Here is a 25,920-nt window from a genome sequence, read left to right on the forward strand (position 1 = left end):
AATGTAGACTTATATTGTCGCCCCTGTTCGTCCACATTTGTTTGAGGAACTCTATAGGTCATTGAGAGAGAGCGAGAAATGGGGTTTAAGGTCCACTCGACACAAACTAGGTCATTTCGGGACTAACATATATGTTTTTTAATTTTATTTCAATAATTCGCTTGTGCATAGGGGTCTTTAGCAGTGGGAGGAAACCGGAGAAAACCCACGAGGTTGGACAGGCGACCCTACTCCTTGTCACGTACAACCAGGGATTCAAAACCACACCAGTCAACTCAATGACAGACTTTATGATACAGCACACGCACGCGAACCATTCAGCCATCCAACCCCCCCCCCCTCCCTACAGGTCATAATTTGTATCTGTTCCTTTCAATATTTGCACATACCAAACCATAACTTGCTGGATTATGGCAACCAATTGTACCAAAATCATGTTTTTAGCTTGTTCTCTTGCAAAATGTGGGCATATCTTGCATGGCAACCACTTGTTTTGATTAGTTTGCAAGCAAACTCAGAAGACCAGTTAAAATAATGGGTCATAACCACTTTCTAAATGGTACAGAGCAGTTTATGCTGGTTACCATTGCTTTGGGAATGAGGGTCCCAAAGAGTTGAGCAATTACATAAAAAAAAAAACAAATTGCATGTTTATATACAGTGACAGTTTATTTCAATGATGATTAACAAAGTTACATAGCACTTTTTAACATACAAGTCAAAGCTTATCTTGATGAAGACATTTAAATATTGCATTCAGGTGTTTTTTTCATTCTATATACATTAAAATAGGACGAATTCTGACTAAAAAGCAAACTTATGTTTTTAATATCCTATTCCCGATTCCTTAGATTTCTAAACGGAGAAACAAAGTTTAGAACCAAGCATCTGTTACTAGCGTAAGGGAACAATAAATGGAGCATGAAAATACAGTGTTGCAAAGTGTGGTCATCTTGTCACTTGAAGTAAGGACATTTTCAGAAGTAAAACTGGGAAACTATACAGGCCAAGTTCAAATGAGAGTATTATTACTTTCTACAATTTTGTGTAATTTCTGCAAATTGGTGTACAACTGTGATAAATGAACCAATTTTCCCCATTAATGTAGGGTCCAAAAACAAACTAGTTACAACCATGTGCTGTGCTCCAAGGAACATCGCAATTGAAGTTCACATTTTCAAGAGGTGAAAAATGAATTTCTTAGGGAATGAAGAACATATTAATCCACTATACAAATTATCCAATTATCTGCTATGATCAACAAAACAGTCCAAGTTTTAATATCTTACAACCAACTACGATAACATATCCAAAAAAGCCCACTCTTTCTGAAACAATGGTACTGCCTTTTCTATATAACTGTCAGACAAAGTAATAATAAGAAGACATTTCACTCAATTGACTAAGTAGCTTGGGCCATCGTCTTGTATATTTCTTCCATGGTATTTAACATAAGGATGGTAATTATTTATTCAACAATGGAGAGATTAAAAAAAAACAATTTGTGAATTACTACAAATTCAAATTATATTATTAAGATATTTTAAATACTAAATTTTGATGCCAATAGAACTTCTGTATATTCTAGAAAAAGAATACAGCCTTTGTGACTGTGCATCCAGATTAGGTGTACCACTGCTTACAATAATAATGATTTGATGATTTTGCTATTTACAATATTTCTCAAATAAGAGAAACTGTTTTTTTAAAACTATAAAACATAATCAAGTTCATATCTGATGTATTGGTTCTTGGCATCATTAGGTATTCTGGGATATGCAGGGATCATGCCATCCTGAGCGCCGATATAAACTGTATTATAAACCTTCCAGTACACATCACGAACTTTTCTTGCTGGATGAAATAATCCCTGAAAAATATAATATAGAGAGTGCACCATCCATTTTGATGTAGTAGTCCGATCGTTAATGTAAATCCGTCGGCTTTTCGTTTAGAAATCGTGGAATAAGCTTTATTTTGTAGGTTTTGATGTTTGATTATAAAAAACAATGTTGACATTTTTTTTGAGTAGGTCTTCACAGTATGGGAGGCCATTATTTGAGGGTAGCCATTTTGCGATAATATTCCAAATTATTTTTTATTTTCACCTTATTTATAATGTTATAGACATATCAACTGTGATTTGGCAATGTATTAATATTGGCAGCATTCATGACTATATCTCAGATTGTTTTCCATCATTTCATGATGATATTTCCAAGATGGCGCACATTTTTAGCGGGATAATCTTTCGATGTGCTGATTTCGATTAAGTAGTAGTGTTTGGTGTCAATATATATGTTTTCGGGGTCACAAATTACATTCCTGACATTAACAACCTTGTAAAATGATCACATGTTCATATACTTAGCATATTACCAAGATGGTGGGCATTTTTGGCGGGAAAATGAGACGATGTGCAGATTTTGATTAAGTGGTCGTGTTTGGTGTCAATATATATGTTTACGGGGACGCAGAATCAATTTCTGACATTTACAAACTTGTAAAATGATCACATGTTTACATATTTAGTATATTTCCAATATTGCTGCCACCTGTGGCTGGAAAATCGGACGATGGGTTGATTTCGATTAAGTAGTTGTCTTTGGTGACAATATATATGTTTTCGGGGAGGCAGATTCGATTTCTGTCATATACAACTACGTAAAATGGTCGCATGTTCACCAATTTAGCATATTTCCAAGATGGTGGAAATTTTTCTAAACACTTTATTAACATTTATTTATCATCGATTTTCCTGGGAAAGTAAAGCCTATTCCTGGCATGAAGGCAAAAAGAGCATAGCGGCAGCGTGGTGCTTACGCCACATGCCCATCATGGGCCTGCAACGACCACACCAAGCGCTTACTACAAGATCTTTCTACGCTCATGGCCAAGATCTGGCTGCGCGAAAAGTGTTCCCACCACGATCTCGCAGTTACCAGTCAGACTGGGATACTTTCTCACCACACTCCAGTGACATGCCCTTCCAGGCGTAAGGCGTTCTCTCGTCATGCTTATAGAGACTGTGCCATGCGCACCCGTCCTCATTCACTTTCAAAGCAGAAAACAACCAATAGTCAAGCAATCAAGAACATTTCATAGTTTTCTTGAGGTTTCCTCTTTGGGTGCTAGACTGGAGCTGATGTACGAGGCTCAGTATCTTCCCTATATATACATAAAGGTCGTAACAGCATAGCAAGCATATGGCCAGGAGCTTCGTTCCAGCCTGGCAGCAACGTGGATGATAGTGGTGGGGACGTGGCTGTAAATGAAATACTTGCTAAGAAGCCCTCATAGCATAGATTATGTTATCAACTGACTTCCAAGATGATTGTAGAACGAACATGTGGAATGATATTGCGCTGGAGTTCAACTACAACATTGTTGGATAATATACCTAATGGGTAAACTCGGCACAGGCTTCCAGGAACATGCTACAAGCTTATACATAGCAGAATTGGATTCAGAAACCTTTACAGTATAATGTGTTTAGAAAACGTCCTGCCACAAACAAAAATATGCTGAATGTGCGAACATACCACCATTTCACGCAGTTGTAAATGGCAGAAATCGAATCTGCGCCCCCGAAAAACAAATATTGACACAAAAACTCGACTACGTAAACGGAATCAGCACATCGTCCCATTTTCCCGCCCGACATGAAAGCCATATTGGAAATATGCTAAATATGTGAACATGTGGTAATTTTACACAGTTGTAAATGGCAAAAATGGAATCTGCTCCCCCAAAAATATATCCTGGTACCATAGACGACTACTTATTCAATATCCGCACATCGTTCCATCTTCCCGCCAAAAAAATGGCCGTCATATTGTAAATGTGCAAAATAATCATTTTACACAGTTGTTACTAACCGAAATGGCTTCTGTGCCCTTGAAAACATATATATTGACACCAACGACGACTACTTAATCAATATCAGCACATGATCCTATTTTCCCGCCAAAAATGACCGCCATGTTGGAAATATGCTAAGTATATGAACATGTGATCATTTTACAATGTTGTAAATGTCAGGAATGGAATATGTGGCCATGAAAACATATATATTGACACCAAGCACTACTACTTAATCGAAATCAGCACATCGTCCGATTTTCCGCCAAAAATGGTCGCCATCTTGGAAATATCATACTGAAATGATGGAAAACAATCTGAAGTATAGTCATGAACCCTGCCAATATTAATACATTGCCAAATCATAGTTGATATGTCGATAATATTATAAATAAGGTGAAAATAATAAAATAAGTTGGAATATTATCGCAAAATGGCTACCCTCAAATAATGGCCTCCCATACTATGAAGACCTACTCAGAAAAAATGTCAACATTGTTTTTTTATAATCAAACATCAAAACCTACAAAATAAAGCATATTCCATGATTTCTACCCGAAAAGCCGACAGATGGGAATTAGGTAACAAACCGAATCCGACTATATAGGAAGATTTATTTATTTTTATTGATACCTGTACAAAACTAGTAGAATTTTGCCAGAGTTGCACTTCTGACAACTGCAAAGGGATCCTTTATATACCTGTACACTTTCAATATTTTAACTAGATCTTTTTTTAGTTTGCACTGTATCAGTGCCCAATATTCTTGTAGTAATATAATTGTCAGTTTACTGTTCAGGGTTTGCAAAAATTCTGTCCCAGAAATTTTCTTATTAGTTGATAAAATACTATTAATGGCGGAATCTTACCTGTAAGACATATTGTAATATTTTTGATGGTCCAATCGCTACTCTGATACCTTCTACAGCTCCCATAAATGCCTGAACAACGTGAGGTGAAGTTTCAAATACATTTGGCCAAACATAATTTAACAGATGTGTTAGAGCATCTTCACAGCCAAAACCATATACACCTAGAGCCATATGTTGTATAGCAGCCATACCTGTCTGTCGGTGCACTAAATCTCTGAAATAAGATAAATCATAAATAAAGAAATCATTGGAATCAAAAGATAGAAACTTTATTTATTTACAAGAATGTATAGAATCTTACCCCTGTGTTTAAATCATAGGAATGTCAAATATGAGCGAGTCACCATTTTTGTTCATTTAAAGAACTAAGTCTTCGATATAGAATTCTTGCCACAATTTTCATTGATCACAATATGTAGGATTTTATTAAAGATACATTAGTTGAGATTTAGATAAAGAGCTGACCAGTCTTACTATGAAAATATTGAAAGTTTCATTTTAATTACTTTATTCTGACCCAAGTTATCGTTGTTTATAGTTTTGACAAGATGTGTGCATTGTGGTAACCAGTGCACTGGTATATTCAAGACTTAGTTTCGCTTTCCCATTTTTAAATTAAATTTTTAAATGGCGAACTGTTCTAAACTTGTTAAAATCTTGAGTATCCTATGTCATCGAAAGACCTGTAATAGGCAGATTTAGCTCTTGCATAATGTATGTTTAATATGTTTTATCTGAATTACATGATGATACTAAAACATACAAATGGGGTTTGACATCCTACTTTTCTGATCCAACTGGGTAAAAGATGACATGTGAACCCAAGACAGCAGGCTATGATAGAATTTGGCCTGGACCACGGTGCTACATCCTAATCTTATTTCGAAATTGGCCATGGTTCTTTTATGCACACAGCCGCACACCAATGTGTCCTAAAGTCATTGGATTTTTTTTCATACCATCCTAATGACTAGACAGTTCTTACCAGACTCACCTTCCTGCACCAACTGACATAGGGGAAACCACTACTAAATGGTTGATAATTAGCAAATCTGTTTACCTGTCCATTAAAGCATCTTCTAACAATGGAGTCACTGCATAAATATAATCTTTTCCCATTTCACCAATATATTCAAACATAAATGATAATGATTTCAGTACACCATTTTGTACATTCAGTTCTGGTACTCTATATTCATTCATCAAAGCTGGTAAAACTGTGAATGGTGAACATGTCTCTGCAACTATTGCTATGGCAACAGTTGTACACACTCTGTTCTGTCTTTCTTGTACTTTAAGATTGTTAAGTAGAGTAGCCAGGACATCATGGGGTCTGAAAAATACAATAATAATCATAAGCATACAAGGGGAACAATAAAATCTATTATTATACTAAAGATATGATAGAATGAGTGTTCATACACTTGCAATAAATGTCAAAGAGGTGAGACACTCAGTGTAATGGGAACATAGCAAGTAACATTCAATTAAAATAATATTTGAGTTCATTAGAGTAACAGCATATGGAATCCATTATTATAGTCAATAAATCCTTTTTACCAAATTACAAAATCAACACTTTCTTTGATGATTTTTTGGACAAAAACAACTTTCTTGTACTACGAAAATTACAATAACATATCTTACCCAATAGCCTTGGCAATATAACCAAATGTGTTGACTGTAGCTCTACGAATTGCTTTTTTGTGAGCTTTAAGTAATTCAAGTAGTTCAAAACAGATTCTCATCCACTCTCTAGCTGCTACAAACTCTGCACCTCTATCGGCTATTCTTCCTACTAAATCTATACAATTCTCCTGCACTTTCTCATGTCTATAATATATAAGTTTATTAACATCATTAACAAAATTTATACTACTTAACCTTTCTAATTATTCTAAAATGGTTAATGATTAAAGCCATGTCCCCAACAGTTAACAATCATTTGAATACACTTCCTCCAATTTGGAACATTTCAGATTTAAGATCAAGAAACAACAAGGTTTATAGTAATCCAAATTTCTTAACTTTTGAAATGGGATAATAGCAAAGAAGGATCTGATACCTGTTCTTTAAGATGGGTGTAAGACGTGGTAACAAATCTTTTATAGGTGGAGTCATTTTAGTCATACCAATAACATTTACAATAGCTTTTAATGCTCCTAATATACTTCCTAATACTTCAGGATATTCCTCTCCTAGATATTCATATAACACAACACCAAGATGACCCATTAACTTTTCCTGAAATAGTAGAAACAAAAATAATGTTATATTGAATTTATGACTAGAATTTTGGTGGGTTCACAAAGGTGATTTTGCTATTTCCTGCATTTGAAAGTCCAACCCGACTATATAGTACATGGTAAGGAAAGGTATGATCAATCATTTATGTGGACTTAATTTTAAATGGAACCTCACATTGTTTGTAGCTTTCAATATTACTTAGAAATTATAACATAAAGACTAAAGATGGAATGACCCTCAGGAACATCAAGTTAATGTTACATGTAATAATACAACTTATTGTACCCTTTTGAAAATACATACATACAATTATAGAAAATATCTTACCTCTTGACAAGTTTTCATGACAATAGCAATTCTAGAAATCAGATCTGCTGCTTGTTGTCGTACTTTAGCTGATTTATTATTGAGACGCCAGAGAATAGTACCACAGATCTGTGGTAAATATGGCTTCACTCTTTTACCTAGAGCATTAACTACAGTGCCAAAACCATTTAACATTACCACATCCTACAAATAACCAAAATATATTTTACCTAAACAATTTTTCTTTTAATAGCTTCAAAAACCTTGATTAAATATTTTACAAGAATTTTTTATAAAGATATGGAAACTCATAATGGAAATGGATTCATATAAAAAGAAATAACATTTCACATTCTGAAGTAAGAGTACATTTAGTTGGGGGCCGTAGTATATAATACAAAATATATAGTTCTTTAAAGCAACTGAATGTCATTAGAGAGAATTTGAATCCATGGCAAACCACAATAATGTCAAGTCTATAATATCAGTCCAAAAATGTTTCAATTTAAAAACATATGAGTATTTCGCATTATTGTGAATCCTCTGTCAGTGGTAAAATCTTTTAATGGGCATCTTGGAATTCAAGATGACAGATTGTCTGATCAAGTGTAAATAACCAATATGAATACATTATAGAGAGGATAGGGCCCTGAGAAAGTAGATACTGTCCAAACAAATGCAAGATTACTAAAAAAGCACACAATATATATTTATAATAGGGAGGGAGGGAGGAATTGGGTTTAACGTCCACTTGACACAAACTAGGTCATTTCGGGACTAACATATGGTTTAATTTTATTTCAATAATTCGCTTGCACGTAGGGGTCTTTAGCAGTGGGAGGAAACTGGAGGACCCGGAGAAAACCCACGAGGTTCGACAGGCGACCCTACTACTTGTCATGTACAACCGGGGAATCGAAACCAAGCCAGTTGACTCAATGACAGACTTTATTTAGTATTTAAATTCAGACAATACGTTGATGCTTCAACAAACCATTGTGTCAATTAAAATTGATAAAGAATTGTCTGAAATATCTCATAGTGATATAGATAAAATGCAGGATTTACCTCCGTAGTCTGTTCTTGAAAGGCATACAATATACCATCAATCAACTGTTCTTCTAATCTTGAATCAATATCTGTAGCTCCTAAATTACCCATTATCTTTTCTATTGTCTCCATTACCATCTTACGGTATTGTTCAGCTTCATCTTTTAAATCATCAACAACTCTTCCTGTTATTTCTGCAGCACCAACTTTATTTGCTATTTCTACAGTTGTATCTACCAACTACAAAAAACACATGATATTTAGTTACATATTTAGTTATATAAATAATAACATGTAATTTAGGTCTAGGACAACTGTTACTGGGACAACTGCAGGCCATTTTATTTCTTTTTTTTTAGCGTAGTTTATTAAATAATGAATAAGCTCTATCACGAAAAAATAAATAATATGGTCGCCAATTGAAGAGCCCCAAGGAAGAACGATCTAAGTCACCTTTTCAACAAACCCCAGTTAATGGCGCCATCTAGTAGCAAATTGTAAAAAGCTTTCTGTGGAACAATCAATTTCAGGTAAAAACGATCGAAGTCACATCGAACCAAGGCCCTTCTGAAATGGCATCCCAGACAAATACGACCATCGTACCCTTTATTTGACCTTAATTTGGCTGAAAAGTGGAAGTCAGTTGTAATTAAACCCATTCGTTCTGTTCGCATCAAGCATTCTCGTCCAACAGTCTGCTTAGCCTTTTATGCGAAAAGACGAAAATGTGACTTAGATCGTTCTTCTCCTGGACTCTTCAAATGTTCTAGCAGACAGTTGCCCTACCAGCAATTGTTCTGCTGTAACTCCCCGTAAGCCTAAAATATTACAAAAATATAGCTAACCGACGAAAGTATAAAAGTACCAATTTTCTGCCACAGTACAACTAATTTAAATTGATCTCAATAAGAAGGGATTTTAAATTATCTGTTCGGATTTAACCATAGAAACCTTTTACAAAAAACATGTAGACATGTTCAAATAGTTTTACCTGTCTGTAATTTCTGCGATCTAATGCCATTCTTTGATTCCAGAAATGTTTGAAGAATGGCGGAAGGATTTCATCTTTAATATATTGTGGTTCCACACCATCAGTAGCACAGCACTGTTTTACTACCTATAACAACCAAACAAATTTCAATTATTAAATAAATAACAATCCATTAGGGATGGATGTCTCTTAAGCAAACACCAAAAGTTAACATTTAGAAAGTCAAAGATATGTACGCTATCCTAAAGACTGGAAAAATCCAGCATATCAAAGAAAACAAGCCAACAGTGAGGCTGATGTCCCCCGCCGAAATAGGAAAATAATTAGAGGACACATATAAATTTATCACAAATAAGCGGAACGGACAGACAGACGGACGAACCCATTTTAATAGTTCCCTGCTTTCTTCGAAAGGCGGGGGACAATCAAAGTAGGAGAGTTATTGTTTTCCAAAGTCTCGACCAATCAAATTGCGGAAATCGCTCTGCTTACCCTGAGCAGAAAATGCTCATTATCAAACTTAGTCAAGGTATTACTGTAATGAAACTATACACCAAGTTTCATCAATCTCACTTAATTAGAACTAAAGTTATTGTGTCCCAAAGCATCAACCAATCAAATTGCTTATCTCTGCTTACCCTAAGCGGAAAATGCTCATCTTCGAACTCCATGAAGGCATTAGCCTAATCAACACATACACCAAGTTTGAACATTCTAGCCCAATTAGGAAGAGAGTTATCGTGTCCCAAAGCATCAACCAATCAAATTGCTTATCTCTGCTTACCCTAAGCGGAAAATGCTCATCTTCGAACTCCATCAAGGCATTGACCTAATAAACACATACACCAAGTTTGAACATTCTAGCTCAATTAGGAAGAGAGTTATTGTGTCCCAAAAAGTGTGACGGACGGACGGACGGACGGACGGACGGACGGACGGACGGACGGACGGACGGACAGACAGACAGACAGACAGACAGACAGACAGACAGACAGACAGACAGACAGACAGACAGACAGACAGACAGACAGACAGACAGACGAACCCATTTTAATAGTCCCCTGCTTTCTTCGAAAGGCGGGGGACAAAAAAATTACCGGTACACAGTATAGGCAAACTTGTATGATTTTTATTCTATTATTTTAATGAACTCCAGATCTATTGGATAACTTTCTGACTAACAACATTTTATATCAACAATTCAATAGTTTTTATGTTCCTTTACTCACCTTTAATACAATCTTTTTCATTTCTTCATCAGGAGATTGAAATTCTCGAATAAGGATCAACATGACTTCCCTTGTATAGTAGTTAGCATACTCAGCATCCATCAATGGAATCAAATAACCAATAGCTTTGAGAAAAGCTGCCAAACCCTGTAAAGAAAAAACATTAAATGAAATGGTTGATAAGAAAATTACTTTGAAAGGTTAAATACATTAGTTATCAACTGCACTTTCCCTTTCAAAGACTCTAATTCACTTTTCCATTTTGGAATGGATTGAATTCATAAGAATTTATGTGATGAAATAAAATGACTCACTTTTCCTCTGTGTTGTCTGATACCCTTCCACAATGGTTTCAATACACTATCAAAAGATTCAATACCATACGGTGTAGCAGCTTCTGCTAACGCAGCCAGAGCTAAAGCTGTTATAGTTCGAACTTTCTGTTGTTCATCAACCAATCCTATTAAATAAAAATACCAAAATTATGAGTAACTTCAAGTCATACTATCATTCCACTACAATGTTTTTATTTTTTTAAATTAATTAACTTACCATGTTCAATAATTTCCACCAAGTTTTTAAGATGAGGTAAAATAGCACAACCCATTAAGATAGCAATTTGTTGTACAATCTTTATACCAGTATGTCTAGCCTGCCAGGATTTCTTACTTTTACATACAGCTTTTAAAAACGGGAGAAGTGCTGGGATTCCAAGAGCAGATGCAACAACAGCAAAAGCTCTGGCTGTTGTGTTACGTACGTATTCATCCATATTGTCAATATCAGGTCTCATGGTAGAAATCATAGTAGCTAAACCTGCAGCCTGTAACAGAAATAGTATGTGAAGTACAGTTAAACACATAGAATCTTTCAATAAATTAATGTATAACTTTTGGGGAAATTTCCGTAATCTGATGTCTAGACCTACAGAAAGAGGGTATTTGCAATACAGTTTGCTCTAATCGTGTCTGACACACCATTGTGCGAGTTAGTTGTATTTTATGTCTGCTTCCACTGAGGTGATATCGCAAACAAACACACCAGTGGACAGTGCACAGTATTTAAGGCAAACCAGTCAAAACCATTAATGTATACTTTTGCCAGTTAAATACACACCTGCCAATAGACACTTTTCATATACAATATAACAGTCAACAAAATTTATGATTTTCACATTGCAGTAATCAGATGAAGAAGGAACAGAAAATATTGTATAGAAACAGACAGAAAAACAACAGCAAATTTGTTAATAAAAACTGCCACTGAATTAATGTAAACAAAATAATATTTATTCAGTAAGTTTCCTACCTTAGCTAAATTGGAGATAATTTCTCTTCCTTCAACACGTGCGAAGTAATCTTCATCAATCAACAGTGGTTCAATGACAACAAGTATCTTATGTACATAGGGTCTGACAAGATCATCCAGTTTGTACAAGATACGATCAATAACTTTAACTAATAAATGACGTTCTTGATCTTCAAGTGATGGTGACATGAGTAAAGGTAAAATCTGATTAAACAGTGGTCCTGCTCCAAATTCTCTTGCTTTCTCAGTAACTTGCCTTAATGCAGCCTTGAAAATACATAATTTATAAAACATAACATTCAATAAAAGAAACAAATCATACACTTATTACAGTAACAGACTTAATTACATTTCTTGAGCTAGAAGCATCCCTTTAGTTTTCTGGTGTTCTACTTATGTCAAAATATCTTTACAAAATTTTGTTCACACATCAAACTATTACACTAGCTGTGCCTTTTCCTATTAAGACATATCTCAGAAGAATAATCAATTTAGTTATGTGCAAGTGCATAGGATGCCGACGATCTGGTAGCATTTCTGACTGTCCGTCTTCCAATGATCATGGCTTCTTTCATGTGTACTTTGGTAGTGCTTATACTTTTGAGCTGGTTGTTGTTCAAATGAGAGAATATTGAATAAAGACATGTGTACTTACTTTTCTCATAGGTGGAGTACCATTCTTTATCTTCAATAATAGTTTCATGATTTTTCTCTCTTTTTGTTCTTCTGGACTTAAAGTTTCTTCATCCACATCCACCTGCAAAACAGCAACAATTAAAACACTGAACTCAGAAATAGAGTATCAAATTATTCTGGATGTCAATAGGGAATTATCTTCTGCCCATCAACAATCATACAATGTACAAAGACAAGAAGTAGAGAAATAGGCTTTCAAGTCAACTCATCACAAACCTGGTCATTTTGGGACTAACATATGGTACATATTTGTTTCAGTAATTCACTTGTGCACAGGGGTCTTTAGCAGTGGCAACTCTACTCCTGGTTTTACAAAAGACGGAGAACGAAAAACAGGACACTTCAGAACACACATTACATCACTAGGCCAACCAAAGCACAAAGACATTACAGTAATCTGCAAATCAGCACACAAAAGCAATTTCAAGAAATAAACATGATAAAATATGTGTCCAGTAAAATAGTAATAGTAAACTTACCAATAATTTATCAAAATACTGCATATCATCTGGTTTCATCATAGGTAAATTACCTTTAGGCTGCATATCAACTACCTGTGTTTTACTATCAGGTGTCTGCATTCTGAAACCAACAGGTGTACCAGCCATAGGTGTTGGGGTGGCAATTAACTTTCTAGCTGGTGTACGAATAGGTACATACCCGGCTGGTGGTTGGATAGTCTGAAATAATATAAAGATAGATCTTTAGAAAATTATAAACAATGCTAATTTAATAAAGTTTGTACAAAATATTATAAATGTTATTGAAAGCGTGCTTTCTTAAAATATCTATTACTGCTATATAAGTAAATTAAAAGTTTTTTTAATCCATTGTCCTGACTACTTGAAACAGGTTATGATTTCTATAAGTTAGATTTGCTTTACTTTACCACTCTAGGAGAGTTTTATATAGTTTGAGCATTCAGTGTTGAAAGTGTAAGTTTTTACATTCTGTTACTTTACACACAGGAAATATAGACAGAATATTCCGTTACTGCCAAATATTTTATGAAAACAGGGAAGCAAATGAAACCCAATTTGATCAGGTCTTAGGAAAGAAATATGTACTTACTTTATAACCAGGTGGTAATATGGCATCAAGTTCTTCGTCAGGTAAAGGACGATTTCTTTCGTCAATTTCTCTCTGCCAGGAATATGCTTGTAACTGTTCTGGAGTCATGGACATTAGATGACCTGGAGTAGGTGTGGCCATAGCCATAGCTTTCTGACCTGTTGGAGTTGTACCGCTGGGCGTCATAGAACTGGGGGTCATGCCACCTGGGGTCATTCCACTTGGCGTTCCGGATGGTGTCATTCCTCCAGGTGTCATAGTTGGTGTCATACCACCAGGTGTCATAGTGGGAGTCATACCACCGGGAGTATTTGCTCCGGGTGTTTCATCCCATCGGGATCTACGTTTACTGGCCCCAGGGGTGGGTGTGTCTTCTATAAGGTCACCACCTCTGTCTGTTTTAGGGGTTTCAGCCCAACCACTTCCATGGCCTGGAGTACCTGTTATAGAAAGAGAATATATGATTAAAATTAAAGAGTAATATTGAATCGCTAATATTTATTTGGCCGAGACCTGACAATCATGCCTTCATCAGTTTTACTAATACTGCTTTAACAGACATACATTTTTGGTAACCCAGATCATCAAGTATCTCCATGATGACTAAATTGATAATCCCCATCCATGAGCAAACAATTCATTTGAAGAGGAGTTTCACAATTTGAATAGTAGCCTTCGACTTTAATCTGTTTAAAGGGAGTGGACAGTTGCTCTTCTAGTTTTCTTACATAGGTGAGTAGTGAGTATGAGTAATAACTTCTATGTTCACCCATGATTTCTTTTTAATCCTTTATCTTGAAGACATTCATAATTTTGATTTTATTTAACTGAATGTTTTATTTTCAGAATATATCCATACCTCTCTCTGTTTTAGGTGTTTCATCCCATCTGTTTCTACGAGCACTAGGTGTAGGCTGATTACCAGGTGTATCACGACCAGGTGTAGCAGCACCTGGTGTAGCATGACCAGGTGTTGTATCCCACATTCTTGTGCTGGCTCCAGGTGTAGCTCCGGGAGTCTCTGAACCTTTAGCTCTACCGGGTGTTTCATCCCAGCGACTGTTTGAAGGAGTACCCACTGCTTCAGCAACATCCCAGGTTGACTTTTTCTTGGCTGGTGTATCATCTGCCGATTGATCCCATCTTCGTCTCTTGGATGGAGCTTTCTTCTGTGAGTCTCCATTAGCTACCTGCTGTAAATCACCTGACTTAGCTTTGTCTGTCATCATCTTACGAAGACCAGCCTATAAAATAAATCAAATTACTGAATACACAAAATATGAAATTCTGTAACTGAGTTACACGATCATATGAAATAAATCTAACGACCATATTCAATACAATGAATTGAAACTTTCAGGCAGAGTAACAGGACTATATCTTCACACACTTTGGTTTACACTTTGAAATTTAGTACTATTCCATTTATAATGATGAAAGAATGCTTTTCCCTTCCGGCCATTGATGGATAATACATTTCTTCATGTCTCATAGTAACCTTTCTTAAAGACTTCAGTGCCGTTCTTGGAAACCAACATATCAACATATGTCTCCATCAAATTTATATCACAAACTTTCTGAATACAGTTCCATAACCACACAAACAAAACCCCATGTAACCCATATTAAAAATGTCTCATCATACCTGCTCTTTACCAAGCTGTAATTCTGTCATGACGTCAGAGTAAGTTCTGGCATTTTGCTTGGGATCTGGCGTTTTCCCACCTTAAATAGAAAGCAGAGCATGTCACGACACCCGCCGTGACAAGAGAATAAATTAATACAACAATCAACAACATATTACTACTAAATACATTTCTTAAAAAGACCACCCAATTGAACAACACAACAAAAATTGTAAAATTTGGAAATTTGGATCTAAAGAGTCTGTCTGAAGTATCTGAATATCTGACACTTGAATAATCATGTTGTTCAAATGGAATGGAATTGAGAGGTACCAAAAATCACTATCTAAAATTTATATCAAATTTCAAGCTGATTTTGATAAGTTACAGGATTCTAGCAAATGGATCTTGCTTCCTCCTAGGAATGTTTTAATTTACAGAGATTTCTCTGAGAAACATTTAATTTCTGAAGTGATTTGTGGTGTCTCCTTTTTATTATACGTACTGTGACAGCCTGGTTACTCCATTCGGCATCACATTTGATGCATTTTGATATCTGGTCCTAAAATTAGTCTTAAAGTTTTATAATTTCTCACCATTTGTCATCATTTATCAAAATAAACTAAACAATACCTTGGTAATAACACATTCATATACAGTCCTTAAATCATAAGCATTTACTACAAAAGTTACAAATTTTACTCGGAATAAAATTTTACTCAAAAAAATATTCTATATTTCTTATTATCCTGATCTTGTTTCAAAATAAATGAAAGAGAAAACCAAATTCCCTAGTCTGATGGATTTTAGTTAATGAAAGTTTTCATCAAATTATTAAATTCAATAACTTGGTCGTGTAGATTGGCCGTCTCCTTGTTACGTTTACAGTTGACGCTAGAAAGGAAAGATTTTTGTGATTAGTATTTTTCTTTCTAAAGGTATTTTAAGCAAATGACATCACAGTGAGAAGAACAACAACCGTCAAAAGGTTATACCCCTTGAAATATCAAATGCATTGCTCCCATCATATTTGTATCGGTTTATCAAAGAAAATTCATTATATGCCAGGGGTGTAATCTTATGATGGCCGTATTTACTGCACTTGAGTAAATATAGATATGCTTTGGATAAAATCGTGTAAGTAATACCCACCATGCCCACAAATGACCCAGTCATTAATCGATCTAAAGTTCTTCAAATATGTCTAACACAAAAAATCTACTTCTGATTTACCAAGTACATCATTTCATTTTACATTCGCTTCAAAATTCTTGCCTTGCAAAATCATTTCAAAACCTACCCACAAAAAACTAATAAACAGCAAAAAAAGAAGAAAAAAATACTGGATATACACACCATCAGCAAAGGGATCATATCGTTCTGGAGAGATGATCCTATTACGTCTGCGAACCTGGTAGGCATCTTCACGATCTGTTATTTTAGGTACTCTGTGTTCTGCCAGTGGGTCATAGTCCTGAAAATAACAGATTCTTTGCTTTAATATATGTAACTATGTAAATTAAGTATGTTTTCAATTACTTACATCAATGCTTTGACATCATGGAATACAAATTTATAGTTCTTGGCAACACAGAATCCATTTAGTGCATTTTGAAATTAAAATTAATCAGAAATGGAGTATTAAAAAGATCAAATAAAAATCAACCAAAAAATTGAATCATTATGTCTCTTTAACACATAATTCATTATATAGAAAATAATAAAGGCAAGAAGTACATTACTAGTACTTCATAACACTTTAATTCATTGTCTCACCTTATCATTAGCCGTTTCATGGAGAAAATTAAGTGGTGCTGTGTACGAAGATCTTTTTGGAAATGATGCTGACACATCTTCATCTTCCTGAAAACAACAACCAAATACAATATAATAATATTTAATTAGCATATTGCCGATTGAGAGTCAAAACCGTGTAATTCGACTTTTTGTGATTTTCGTGTTTTTGCATATCCCACTGTGATACATACTGTCTAAAAAAAACCTGTATGTCTACGGCAATGAAATTTGGCGTAATAGTCACCTGATAAAAAAGCATAGTGTTTCGATTCGTTAGAACTGATGTGTGGCAAACCATGTACCTCGCATTTGACCACGTGTTAGCCTGAGAAAGCCTTAAATGACGTCATAATAGGGTTAAATGGTGTAATTCAATAGGTTTTCTTACTAAATGTTTGATATTTTAAACAAAACTAAGATAAATATTACTTCTGAAGTGGTATGAATTAGTTCTTGAATAAAACTTTTCATCTATTTTGTTTAATGAAGAAAACTGTTAGATTTTTGAATTTCAAATCTGGCCTTTTCTATGACTGATAGAAGTAAATTGTTTCTTATAGAATATGTTATATGATAACAATCTAATAGAAAACGATTTGACAACGTCTGAATCTATTACTTGTTCTTGCATTCTCTTAATTTGTTTTAATTATAACAACTTGCATGGTTTTGCACAGATCTCTCGGCAAATCAAATGAATGAAAGAAAATCGTGACGATATTTTATTACAATACAATCTAATTATCTACAAGCTTTTCATTGTGATTTTTACTCTTTAAGGAATTGCCCATGTTGTGCTAGAAATCACTAGTTTCTACAACATCCACAAGCGAAGTCAGTTCTCAAAGTAATTCAAAATGTTCATCTTTACCGGTGTGCCATAAAGGATTTGTTTACAATATTTCTGTGTTCTAGCTTAAAACATTCACCTTGATACCGTAATCCATAATTACAAACATTTTTTAAATCAGTAATAAATCCAATGAAATGAAATGGGGTTTAACGTCCTACTGTTCTGCTCCTAAACTGGGCTAATGAAGACGGGCATATGCCATATAGTGTGCTATGAGGACATTTTGCCTGGACAGCGGCGCTACGGCCTACTCTTATATCGAATTCCAACTGCCAAGGGTCGGGACTTCGGTTGTTCGTCCTATCCGAACGACTAGACAGCTGTCCTTGTCAGGCCCTCCGTCCTGCATCACTGACAAGGGGAGAGAGAGAGAAATGGGGTTTAACGCCCACTCAACACAAACTAGGTCATTTCGTGACTAACATATGGTTTTAATTTTATTTCAATAATTCGCTTGCGCGTAGGGGTCTTTAGCAGTGGGAGGAAACCGGAGGACCGGAGAAAACCCACGAGGTTGAACAGGCGACCGTACTCCTTGTCACGCACAACCGGGGATTCGAAACCACGCCAATGACAGGATTTATGATACAGCACGCACGTGCTAACTAGTGCCGATTCAATTCTCGGTCCTTTTTTGTATTATCGATGCATCAGCAAAAAATACTAATAATTAGCTTTATGTGTCCGAGGAGTGTGAGGACTCCGAGGAGTTCACAAGTTCGTCCACTAGAATAAAAAAAACACCTTTTCAATGTGTTTTTATAATTGAAAATAAAACAATATATATGTAACGGAACAATTCAATGAATCCCGCACAAACTATTATTAGGCTTGACCTGTTTACCCTACGCTTCCGTTATGTTTGTCTCCATTTTCCAGTGGCTACAAAGACTGCGTTTGCTGGTTACGTCCTCTGGCTATCGTGTCCTTTAACACCAAGGTCAATTTCACGGTTCATTTAAATGACCAAACGAACTGTCAGATGGATAATATTTCGCGGCCGGTTCTTAACGCTAGTTTTAAAACGATTCAGTCTTATTTTCTGCCATGAGCAATAGAGAATTCATAAACCCCTATAGACAGGCTTTGATACGATCCGTATAAATAATGCAAACGCTGTCTCTTGTAATCACCTCACCCCTCCACAACAAACGAGTGTCAATTGAAGTGAATCGGACAATATTAATGTCATAATAAATAACAGAAGAATATTGTGGAAATAAATTTATTCAAATAAATCGACATTTCTATAATAGGCCTAATGATAATGTTAGGGAAATTTATGTTTCTATCAGAAATACTAATGTTATTTCTGTAATTTTTGATTAACAAAATGGCGGCAAATTCCTGATGCATCGATACGAGAATCGATGTTTGTGTCCGATGCATCGATACGAGAATCGATGTTTGTGTCCGATGCATCGATGCGTAAAATTTTACTTGATATCAGCACTAGTGCTAACCATTTGGCAATCCAACCCCCCCTGACAAGGGGAAACCATAATAAATCCACATATACACATAAACATATATTTACACCGGCTATAAATATTATTGACTTGCATCCGAGACGAGCAATGTTATATATGCCACTCTTAGTCTTAGCGCATGAATACATATTTCTTAAACAATGGACCATCAACTGCATGTCAAGCAACTTCATGTATTTCATGGCAGGGTTTATAGGAATATTGAAAATAATTATCAAACACTTACATCAACTTCATCGTTAGGTGCAATGGACGTAACATAACCAGTAAATCTGTTATCTGTTCCACCGTAAATATCTAAATCATAACTTCCTAGAGCTCCTAAACCTACTTTATCAGCAGCATCATCTTTCAAAGATACTTTCTTTGCTTGTATATTTCTAACTTGCTCCTCGATTTCTGTAAAGAAAAATTAGATACAAATTAGATGTGGTCTCCGCTACAATTTATTGATGATTTTAGCAAGTAGAAATAGCCCCAAACAAATAATTTTCGTCACATACATATTTATCACCATAATTTGCATTTAAATACCACAAATAATGTTGTATGATCAATTAAAAAAAGTCACCTAACGATTTCTCTTCGTGGTAATGTGTTGTATATTTTCAAAGTGTCATCTTTTATGTACCGGTACCTACACAAGTGGCCATGATATTACCTACATAGAATCCAGTTTAGTCATTTGATTTTTTAAAATCACAGATACTGTATGCAGTAAGGTTTCACTTTTATTTCAGTGTGAAAAGTTGCCAGACCGAGTCCGAAAAATTGCCAAACTGAGTCCGAAATGACATTTGTGTCGAGTTCGAAATGACACGGGACCGAAATGATGTGTCACACTCAAAAGAAGGTCCTAAGAAAACAGTTGTCAAAGATGGAAGAAGTTATTACATGTAGTAACCCGGTCTTGTACTTTTGTAGCTAGTGTCTGAATAGATTAAAAACCGTATCTCTCAGCCCTCCGTGTTCCAAGGATACATGTAAGAGATGGTACTATATAGTTTTACCTGGCGAATTAGATTTGATTCAAAAAGCAAAACTGTCAATTTTATTTTCAAATAACGATTAATTATTACTTATTACATTATTGCCACATCCAACCAGATGTCGCAGTCACGCAAAAATCTGCGTTTTTCACACAATATCTTCAAAATTAATGCAAATATTGACAGATGCTGTGTAATTTACACACAGAAAATTTCCCGACATGAGAATAATTATGAAAGAATATTTTCATATGGCAGAGATCTTTAGGAACTAGTCCATAGGCAGTCCTACTGTACTTAATTAAAGGAGCTAAATCACTAATATTTGGGAACAAGAAATTGACACAAATGGGTCGCAACGCATATAATAATGTAATATGAATATATACGTGTATGTTGGGCGCATTCCCCCCCCCCCTCGCGCAAATTGTTATCTGCATGTATCAAGCTGGTGTGCAGATTGCCAACTTTGCGCTGATTACTGGAAACTCCTCAATGTTTTTAAGGATCAAAGTAGGATGTAAGAGGCAGCATTGTAGGTCCAAAAATATTTGCTGTAATTCCCGAAAAACTTCAGTGTTATTTTTGTATAGTTGAGATAAATTTGTAAGAAACAGTTGACAGATTTTTAAATATTTGATCAAAGTGCAATGTAAGTGTTTCTGAATTCTCGCTACTACTTTCCTTTAGGTAATCAACTGTGTGATCATACTTTTCTTTCCGTATCGCTTTGCTCGTACTTGTACCAGTAAACTGTGGGCCCAATTTTTTCAAAGGGCTGTCGGGCTGTGATGCAGCAAAAAAACGGTCAGTTCCCACTAAAACTATTAATCAATCAGTAATTGCAATACATTACAACGACTTGCAACGAAAGCATACATCACATGCACAAGTTATCTCTCTTCAGGCAAGTGAGCGTGAAACTCAGATTTGGGTAAGCAGTAAGGCTTCTTAATTCAACTAAATTGTTACATGTATTTTGTGTTTCCAAAGTCCAGATTTTGGAGTTACTGGGTGTCATCATGTACGATAAAAAACAAAGTCTCGATTATCCATTTTTACGTTTAATTATTTTTCAGAAAATCTATTCCAATCCACTAAATATCGCAGGCAAGCGATGACATCGAGAGTTGATTATGGTCTTGATAAGTTAATTAATGTCAAGTTAATATTACATGTTAATATACAAAATAAAATCTTTACAAGATGACTAGTGAAAAATTGAACGGATTAGTGGAATATTTAAATATATGTACAGAACAGATGAAACATTTAATGACAGGTATCAGTGCGGTAATCCATTAAATATACATGTACCCTGCACAGAGTTCACTCCGCGCAAAGATTCGCGCATGTGCGGGGGTAATCTGTCGCAAGGACCAGAGGTCAAAATTCACGACGGCACATGCGGCAATTGCCGTAGTATTTAGCGAAATTGCCGTAGAAAATAAATAATAACTACGGCATATTTAGCCGTGGTAATTTATTTAAGAATATCATGACGGCAATTTGGCGATGTTGACAATAAAATCACTGTTGTATACGTGCGTAATCCACGACTGTATTTTTCTATCTAACCTAATTCTACCTTAACATCACATGCTGGTGGCTAGAATGGAAATACACACAGGTTGTTGTCTAGTGTATTTAATCATTTAAGAAGTTCAAAACAATTTCCAGATATAAAGGCTATGAAAAATTTTACTGGAAAATATGACCAAATAAAAAAATTAGGTCAGGAAAATATTGCATATAATATAATTGTTAGCGTAAATATAGACGGGTTGTGAGAAGAAAAAAAATCCAGAGGGCGTTACATGTCCGCCGCACGATGTGCATGTAATATTATGCCATGCACAGGTGTGAAGTCGTGTTTTGAGAATCAATTTGCGGTATTATTATGGGTATTTTAGAATCAGAATTCAACACATCAACGGCAAAGTATTCATTTAAAACGCAAGTTTGGTACCACGATACTTTTTGATGGAATTCACGTGGATACTGATTATAGAATTGCACGAATCTTCGTGTCGCTGAGCCAAAGCAGATTTGCGGACTTTCAAGAATTTTTAGGTCTTCTGATTTCGAAGAAATAAAACGGATTCATATTACGATATTCATATGGACTGCGGTGTACGTAAATTTAAGGGTGTTGTGGTGACCTAATTCTGGACAAATTCCGTAATAATATCGATATATATGTCAAAGTTTCCCAGTTTAAAAAAATGCCGTAGTGACGAAAGTAAATTAAAAGTTTTGCCTTAGTGCAAATATAAACTGCCGTAGTGACGAAGGAATTACTGTGGCATTTTTTGAAAAAAATGCCTTCGTTCCAATTTCACGAATTTTGACCCCTGAAGGACAGTCTGCACCCAACATATAATTGATTTACATTCAATCGTTTCTGTTTTTACTCTAATTTCAAATCAGTTATGTTCGGAGGAATACGCCAGAAGGCTCAAATGAATGGCAATCTCTAGCGTCTAGTTATTCCAGTCTACCTATAGTATTTATTGCGCATGCTCTCCAGATAAGAATATGACGTCACCTTTTGACAGGACTCGTTCTTCCGAAGTCCCTTGTTACAAATGGGGCTGCAACGCATTATGGTACACGATTCGTGTACCAATGGTAAAAAGTTTATTTTGTATCAAATATTGGATATCAGAATTCCATCTTTTCCCGGTAAGATCACAACATCATTGTTGATTTAAATTGACAAATAATTCGTGTTTTCAATGTCAAAGACTATGGATGATATTGAGTTAGACACTTACTGTCTGAACCATCGTAAATTTTAACCGTATTTCTTTGATTATGAACAAACTACTTGACTTAGGTTAATATAAACTTACCTGTGTGTTTGAAATTACCCCCCGTTAAATAAAATCCATTGTACAACTAATTACGTCACTTATCGGGACAGATCATTTCGTATTAGGGGGTCTCAGCAAGGCTTGTCTATCGTAACAGTGTTTGGCTCTTTTACGACAATTCAAATTTTGTGTATGAATAAGCTATTGCTCTTGGACCACCAATGAGTTTGGGCGTTTACAAACATAAATACGCCCGTAGTCCGTTATTTTGTTTCCGTCTTGTATTAATTATTTGGTTAGAGAGTTGGGTGGGATTATTTCTTTTAAACACAGGTGCTGAACAAAAAGAACGACATTCCTTTAATATTTCCTGTTAAACTTAAGCAGTCCTGTCAATTAACCTCGGCAATCGGCTGTAGCCAAGGTAAATCCATAAATGCCGACGTATTTTACATTTGCCTCGGCAAAATTAATAGCCGAGGCCATTGAATCATTGAATAGGTATATAACGTTATTATTTCTTTTTTTATATAATTACTAAAAATTATTATCAACTACAAATCATAGCGCACATCAGTTTAATTATAGGCAGATATAGTTCCATGTCTTTCTATTTCTCTTCGAATATTATTTCCGTTGTGCAAAAACTGTTCAGAATTTTGCATCTCGGTCACACAATTAATTTCCGAAAATCGCGGCTTCGTTTTGAAATTCAAAGGGCAATGTATCCATACGATTGTTCTCACAATTATTAACTATAGGCCTATATTAATCACAAGTACAACTCCATTTTGAAATCCACAGAGAATGGAATATTCGGATGGCATTTCGTAGATCTCGATCATGCCTCAGCCAATCAACGCTTTGAATTCTATTACCGTAAAAGATACCATGCCATATCAGTTACTGTATACCACACAGGTGCAGTGAAAATGGTTAAATTTAGCGCAAAACTTGCACGAGTTTTTCCCACGGTCTGCATAATTAACACACATGACCCAATAATACATGCAATCTGTGATACCTCTTTTGACAAGTGATTTTTTATTTTAAATACATTTTTATAAAGACGATAAACGGTGTTTGGGCATCCCGAACTGTTGTTATCAACAATGTTTCGATTTCTGTATCTGTTGAATAAACCCCCCAAAAAAAGTAATTTAATCAGGAATATTATGGACGTGAACAGTCGGAACGTGAATTAAATATGGAAATTATTAAGAAGCGGGGGCCTTTTTTTCATAGTTTTTGTGGTAATCATAAAACTTTGAAAATGGACTAATAACTCTACAAAGCATTGAGATTAGACCCCGCATTATGAAGTATTATCAATTAAAATTATGAAATAAAGTATGTTTATTTATAAATGTTAGCCACAGAGTTGCATATAATTGACAGGGATGAACTGCCTAATATAATTTATTAAAATATATATAATACACACTAACACAGGGTATTTACAATTATGAGGTGATGATGATGTGAAAAGCAATATTTACGTGTAATCGGTGATATATTCATTGTGAATAAAAATTTAGTAGATTGACAATCAATTGTTTCCAAATTAATTTTATTGTCTTCAGTTGCCATTTTTGTTGCCCTAACTCAAACGATCGGAAGGTCGCGCGTTGTTGTGATTGCAGCACACGTAATTGTCAAAATTTGTCAACCATTTACCCCTTCAACATAATATTAAGATGGTTTAGTTCATCATGTCACATGTACAATGTTTAACGTTATGATAAACTTAGTCGAAAATACAAGCAAAAACATTGACTTTTCAAGAGAGAACTTTTTTTTTCGTTGGAATATTCAATTGTGCAATGGATTTTATTCAACCGGAGGTGATTTCAAACACATAGGCCATAGGCAAGTTTTTAGAATTATTCAGTAGGCTAGTTTGTTCACAATCGACGAAATCCGTTTATAATTTACCACGGTTCAGACAGTAGCTACTTTAATAATATACATGTAGTGATACGTGTCGATTCTTCAGTTTCTACAATTGCATTATAGCTGGATTTTTTCGTACCAGAATCTAGATCTACTTCAAAAACACCACTGAAAGTGAAACGAATTGGTAAATTTTACTAAATTTTAGTCTAAAATTTAGAGCGACGCCGATACTGAATTGACATAATTTCATATATTACTGCGTGCCAATAACCTAAATTAGTGCATTCGAAGCGACACCAGGCCATGTATTACTTAGACATGCATAGAATTCTCTATACTTAAGAAATAGTTATGTTAATTTATTAGTTTTGAAAACATAAATACCTTCCCGTGTAAGAGGAGCCGACATTTTTAATACATATGGCCGACGTATTCGATCCCAGAATGCAGTAGAGCACCTGTTGAAGGGCTAAACCTAAAAGTTATGGCCATCTCAATTTTTGTCAGGTCGCTGAGATGTATAAAATAAGGTTTGGACACGTGATTGTTGACGAGACTGTAGGTTAGGGTTATGGTAACCATTCGCGCTAGGTCAAGGGTTAGAGCTGGGATTAGCCCTAACCCTGTTTACATCTCGTGACCTATGACGCAAAATTGAGCTGGCCTTATCATTTAGCACTAACCCCTGTTTTAAGGTTGAAGGAGTCAAGGGCTAAATCTATTTGTTAAGGACAGCTCAATTTTTGTAGGTTACGGCATGGACCTTATAAGGTCCATGGTTACGGTTAGGCCAAGCATTAGGGATAGGCCCAGGGTTAGGGTT

The 25,920-nt window shown here is 35.3% G+C and overlaps 1 protein-coding gene across 3 annotated transcripts; it reads right to left on the bottom strand.

Annotated features, from left to right (window-relative positions):
- Positions 1–648: 648 nt before the first annotated feature.
- On the bottom strand, positions 649–25,529 carry LOC126832243 (splicing factor 3B subunit 1). Of its 3 annotated transcripts, XM_050562954.2 has the most exons (21): positions 25,482–25,529; positions 19,623–19,795; positions 17,033–17,119; positions 16,613–16,730; positions 15,277–15,356; positions 14,491–14,875; positions 13,632–14,071; positions 13,040–13,240; positions 12,520–12,621; positions 11,865–12,131; positions 11,109–11,379; positions 10,871–11,016; positions 10,557–10,703; positions 9,328–9,453; positions 8,355–8,576; positions 7,308–7,490; positions 6,799–6,977; positions 6,381–6,566; positions 5,794–6,066; positions 4,731–4,947; positions 649–1,870 (listed from the first exon to the last, which is right to left on the bottom strand). In XM_050562954.2, the coding sequence occupies exons 1-21, from the start codon at positions 25,504–25,506 to the stop codon at positions 1,712–1,714; spliced, it is 3,987 nt and encodes a 1,328-aa protein (XP_050418911.1). In that variant the 5' UTR covers positions 25,507–25,529; the 3' UTR covers positions 649–1,711. The 3 variants fall into 3 exon arrangements, with proteins under 3 accessions (XP_050418911.1, XP_050418914.1, XP_050418913.1); XM_050562957.2 differs by lacking the exons at positions 16,613–16,730; positions 17,033–17,119; positions 19,623–19,795; positions 25,482–25,529 and adding an exon at positions 15,762–16,503; XM_050562956.2 differs by lacking the exons at positions 16,613–16,730; positions 17,033–17,119; positions 19,623–19,795; positions 25,482–25,529 and having other exon boundaries at positions 15,277–15,739.
- Positions 25,530–25,920: the final 391 nt, after the last annotated feature.

This window comes from Patella vulgata, chromosome 9, assembly GCF_932274485.2.
Source record: "Patella vulgata chromosome 9, xgPatVulg1.2, whole genome shotgun sequence".
Classification (NCBI taxonomy): Eukaryota; Metazoa; Mollusca; class Gastropoda; family Patellidae; genus Patella; species Patella vulgata.

Excerpts from the sequence above, each read along its gene's own strand:
- LOC126832243 (XM_050562954.2), bottom strand. The coding sequence starts at position 25,506 with ATGTCGGCTCCTCTTACACGGGAAG. Across the intron at positions 14,072-14,490 it reads AACACCTAAAACAGAGAGAG|GTACTCCAGGCCATGGAAGT; the intron begins GTATGGATATAT and ends TTTCTATAACAG. Across the intron at positions 11,017-11,108 it reads GGTGGAAATTATTGAACATG|GATTGGTTGATGAACAACAG; the intron begins GTAAGTTAATTA and ends TTTATTTAATAG.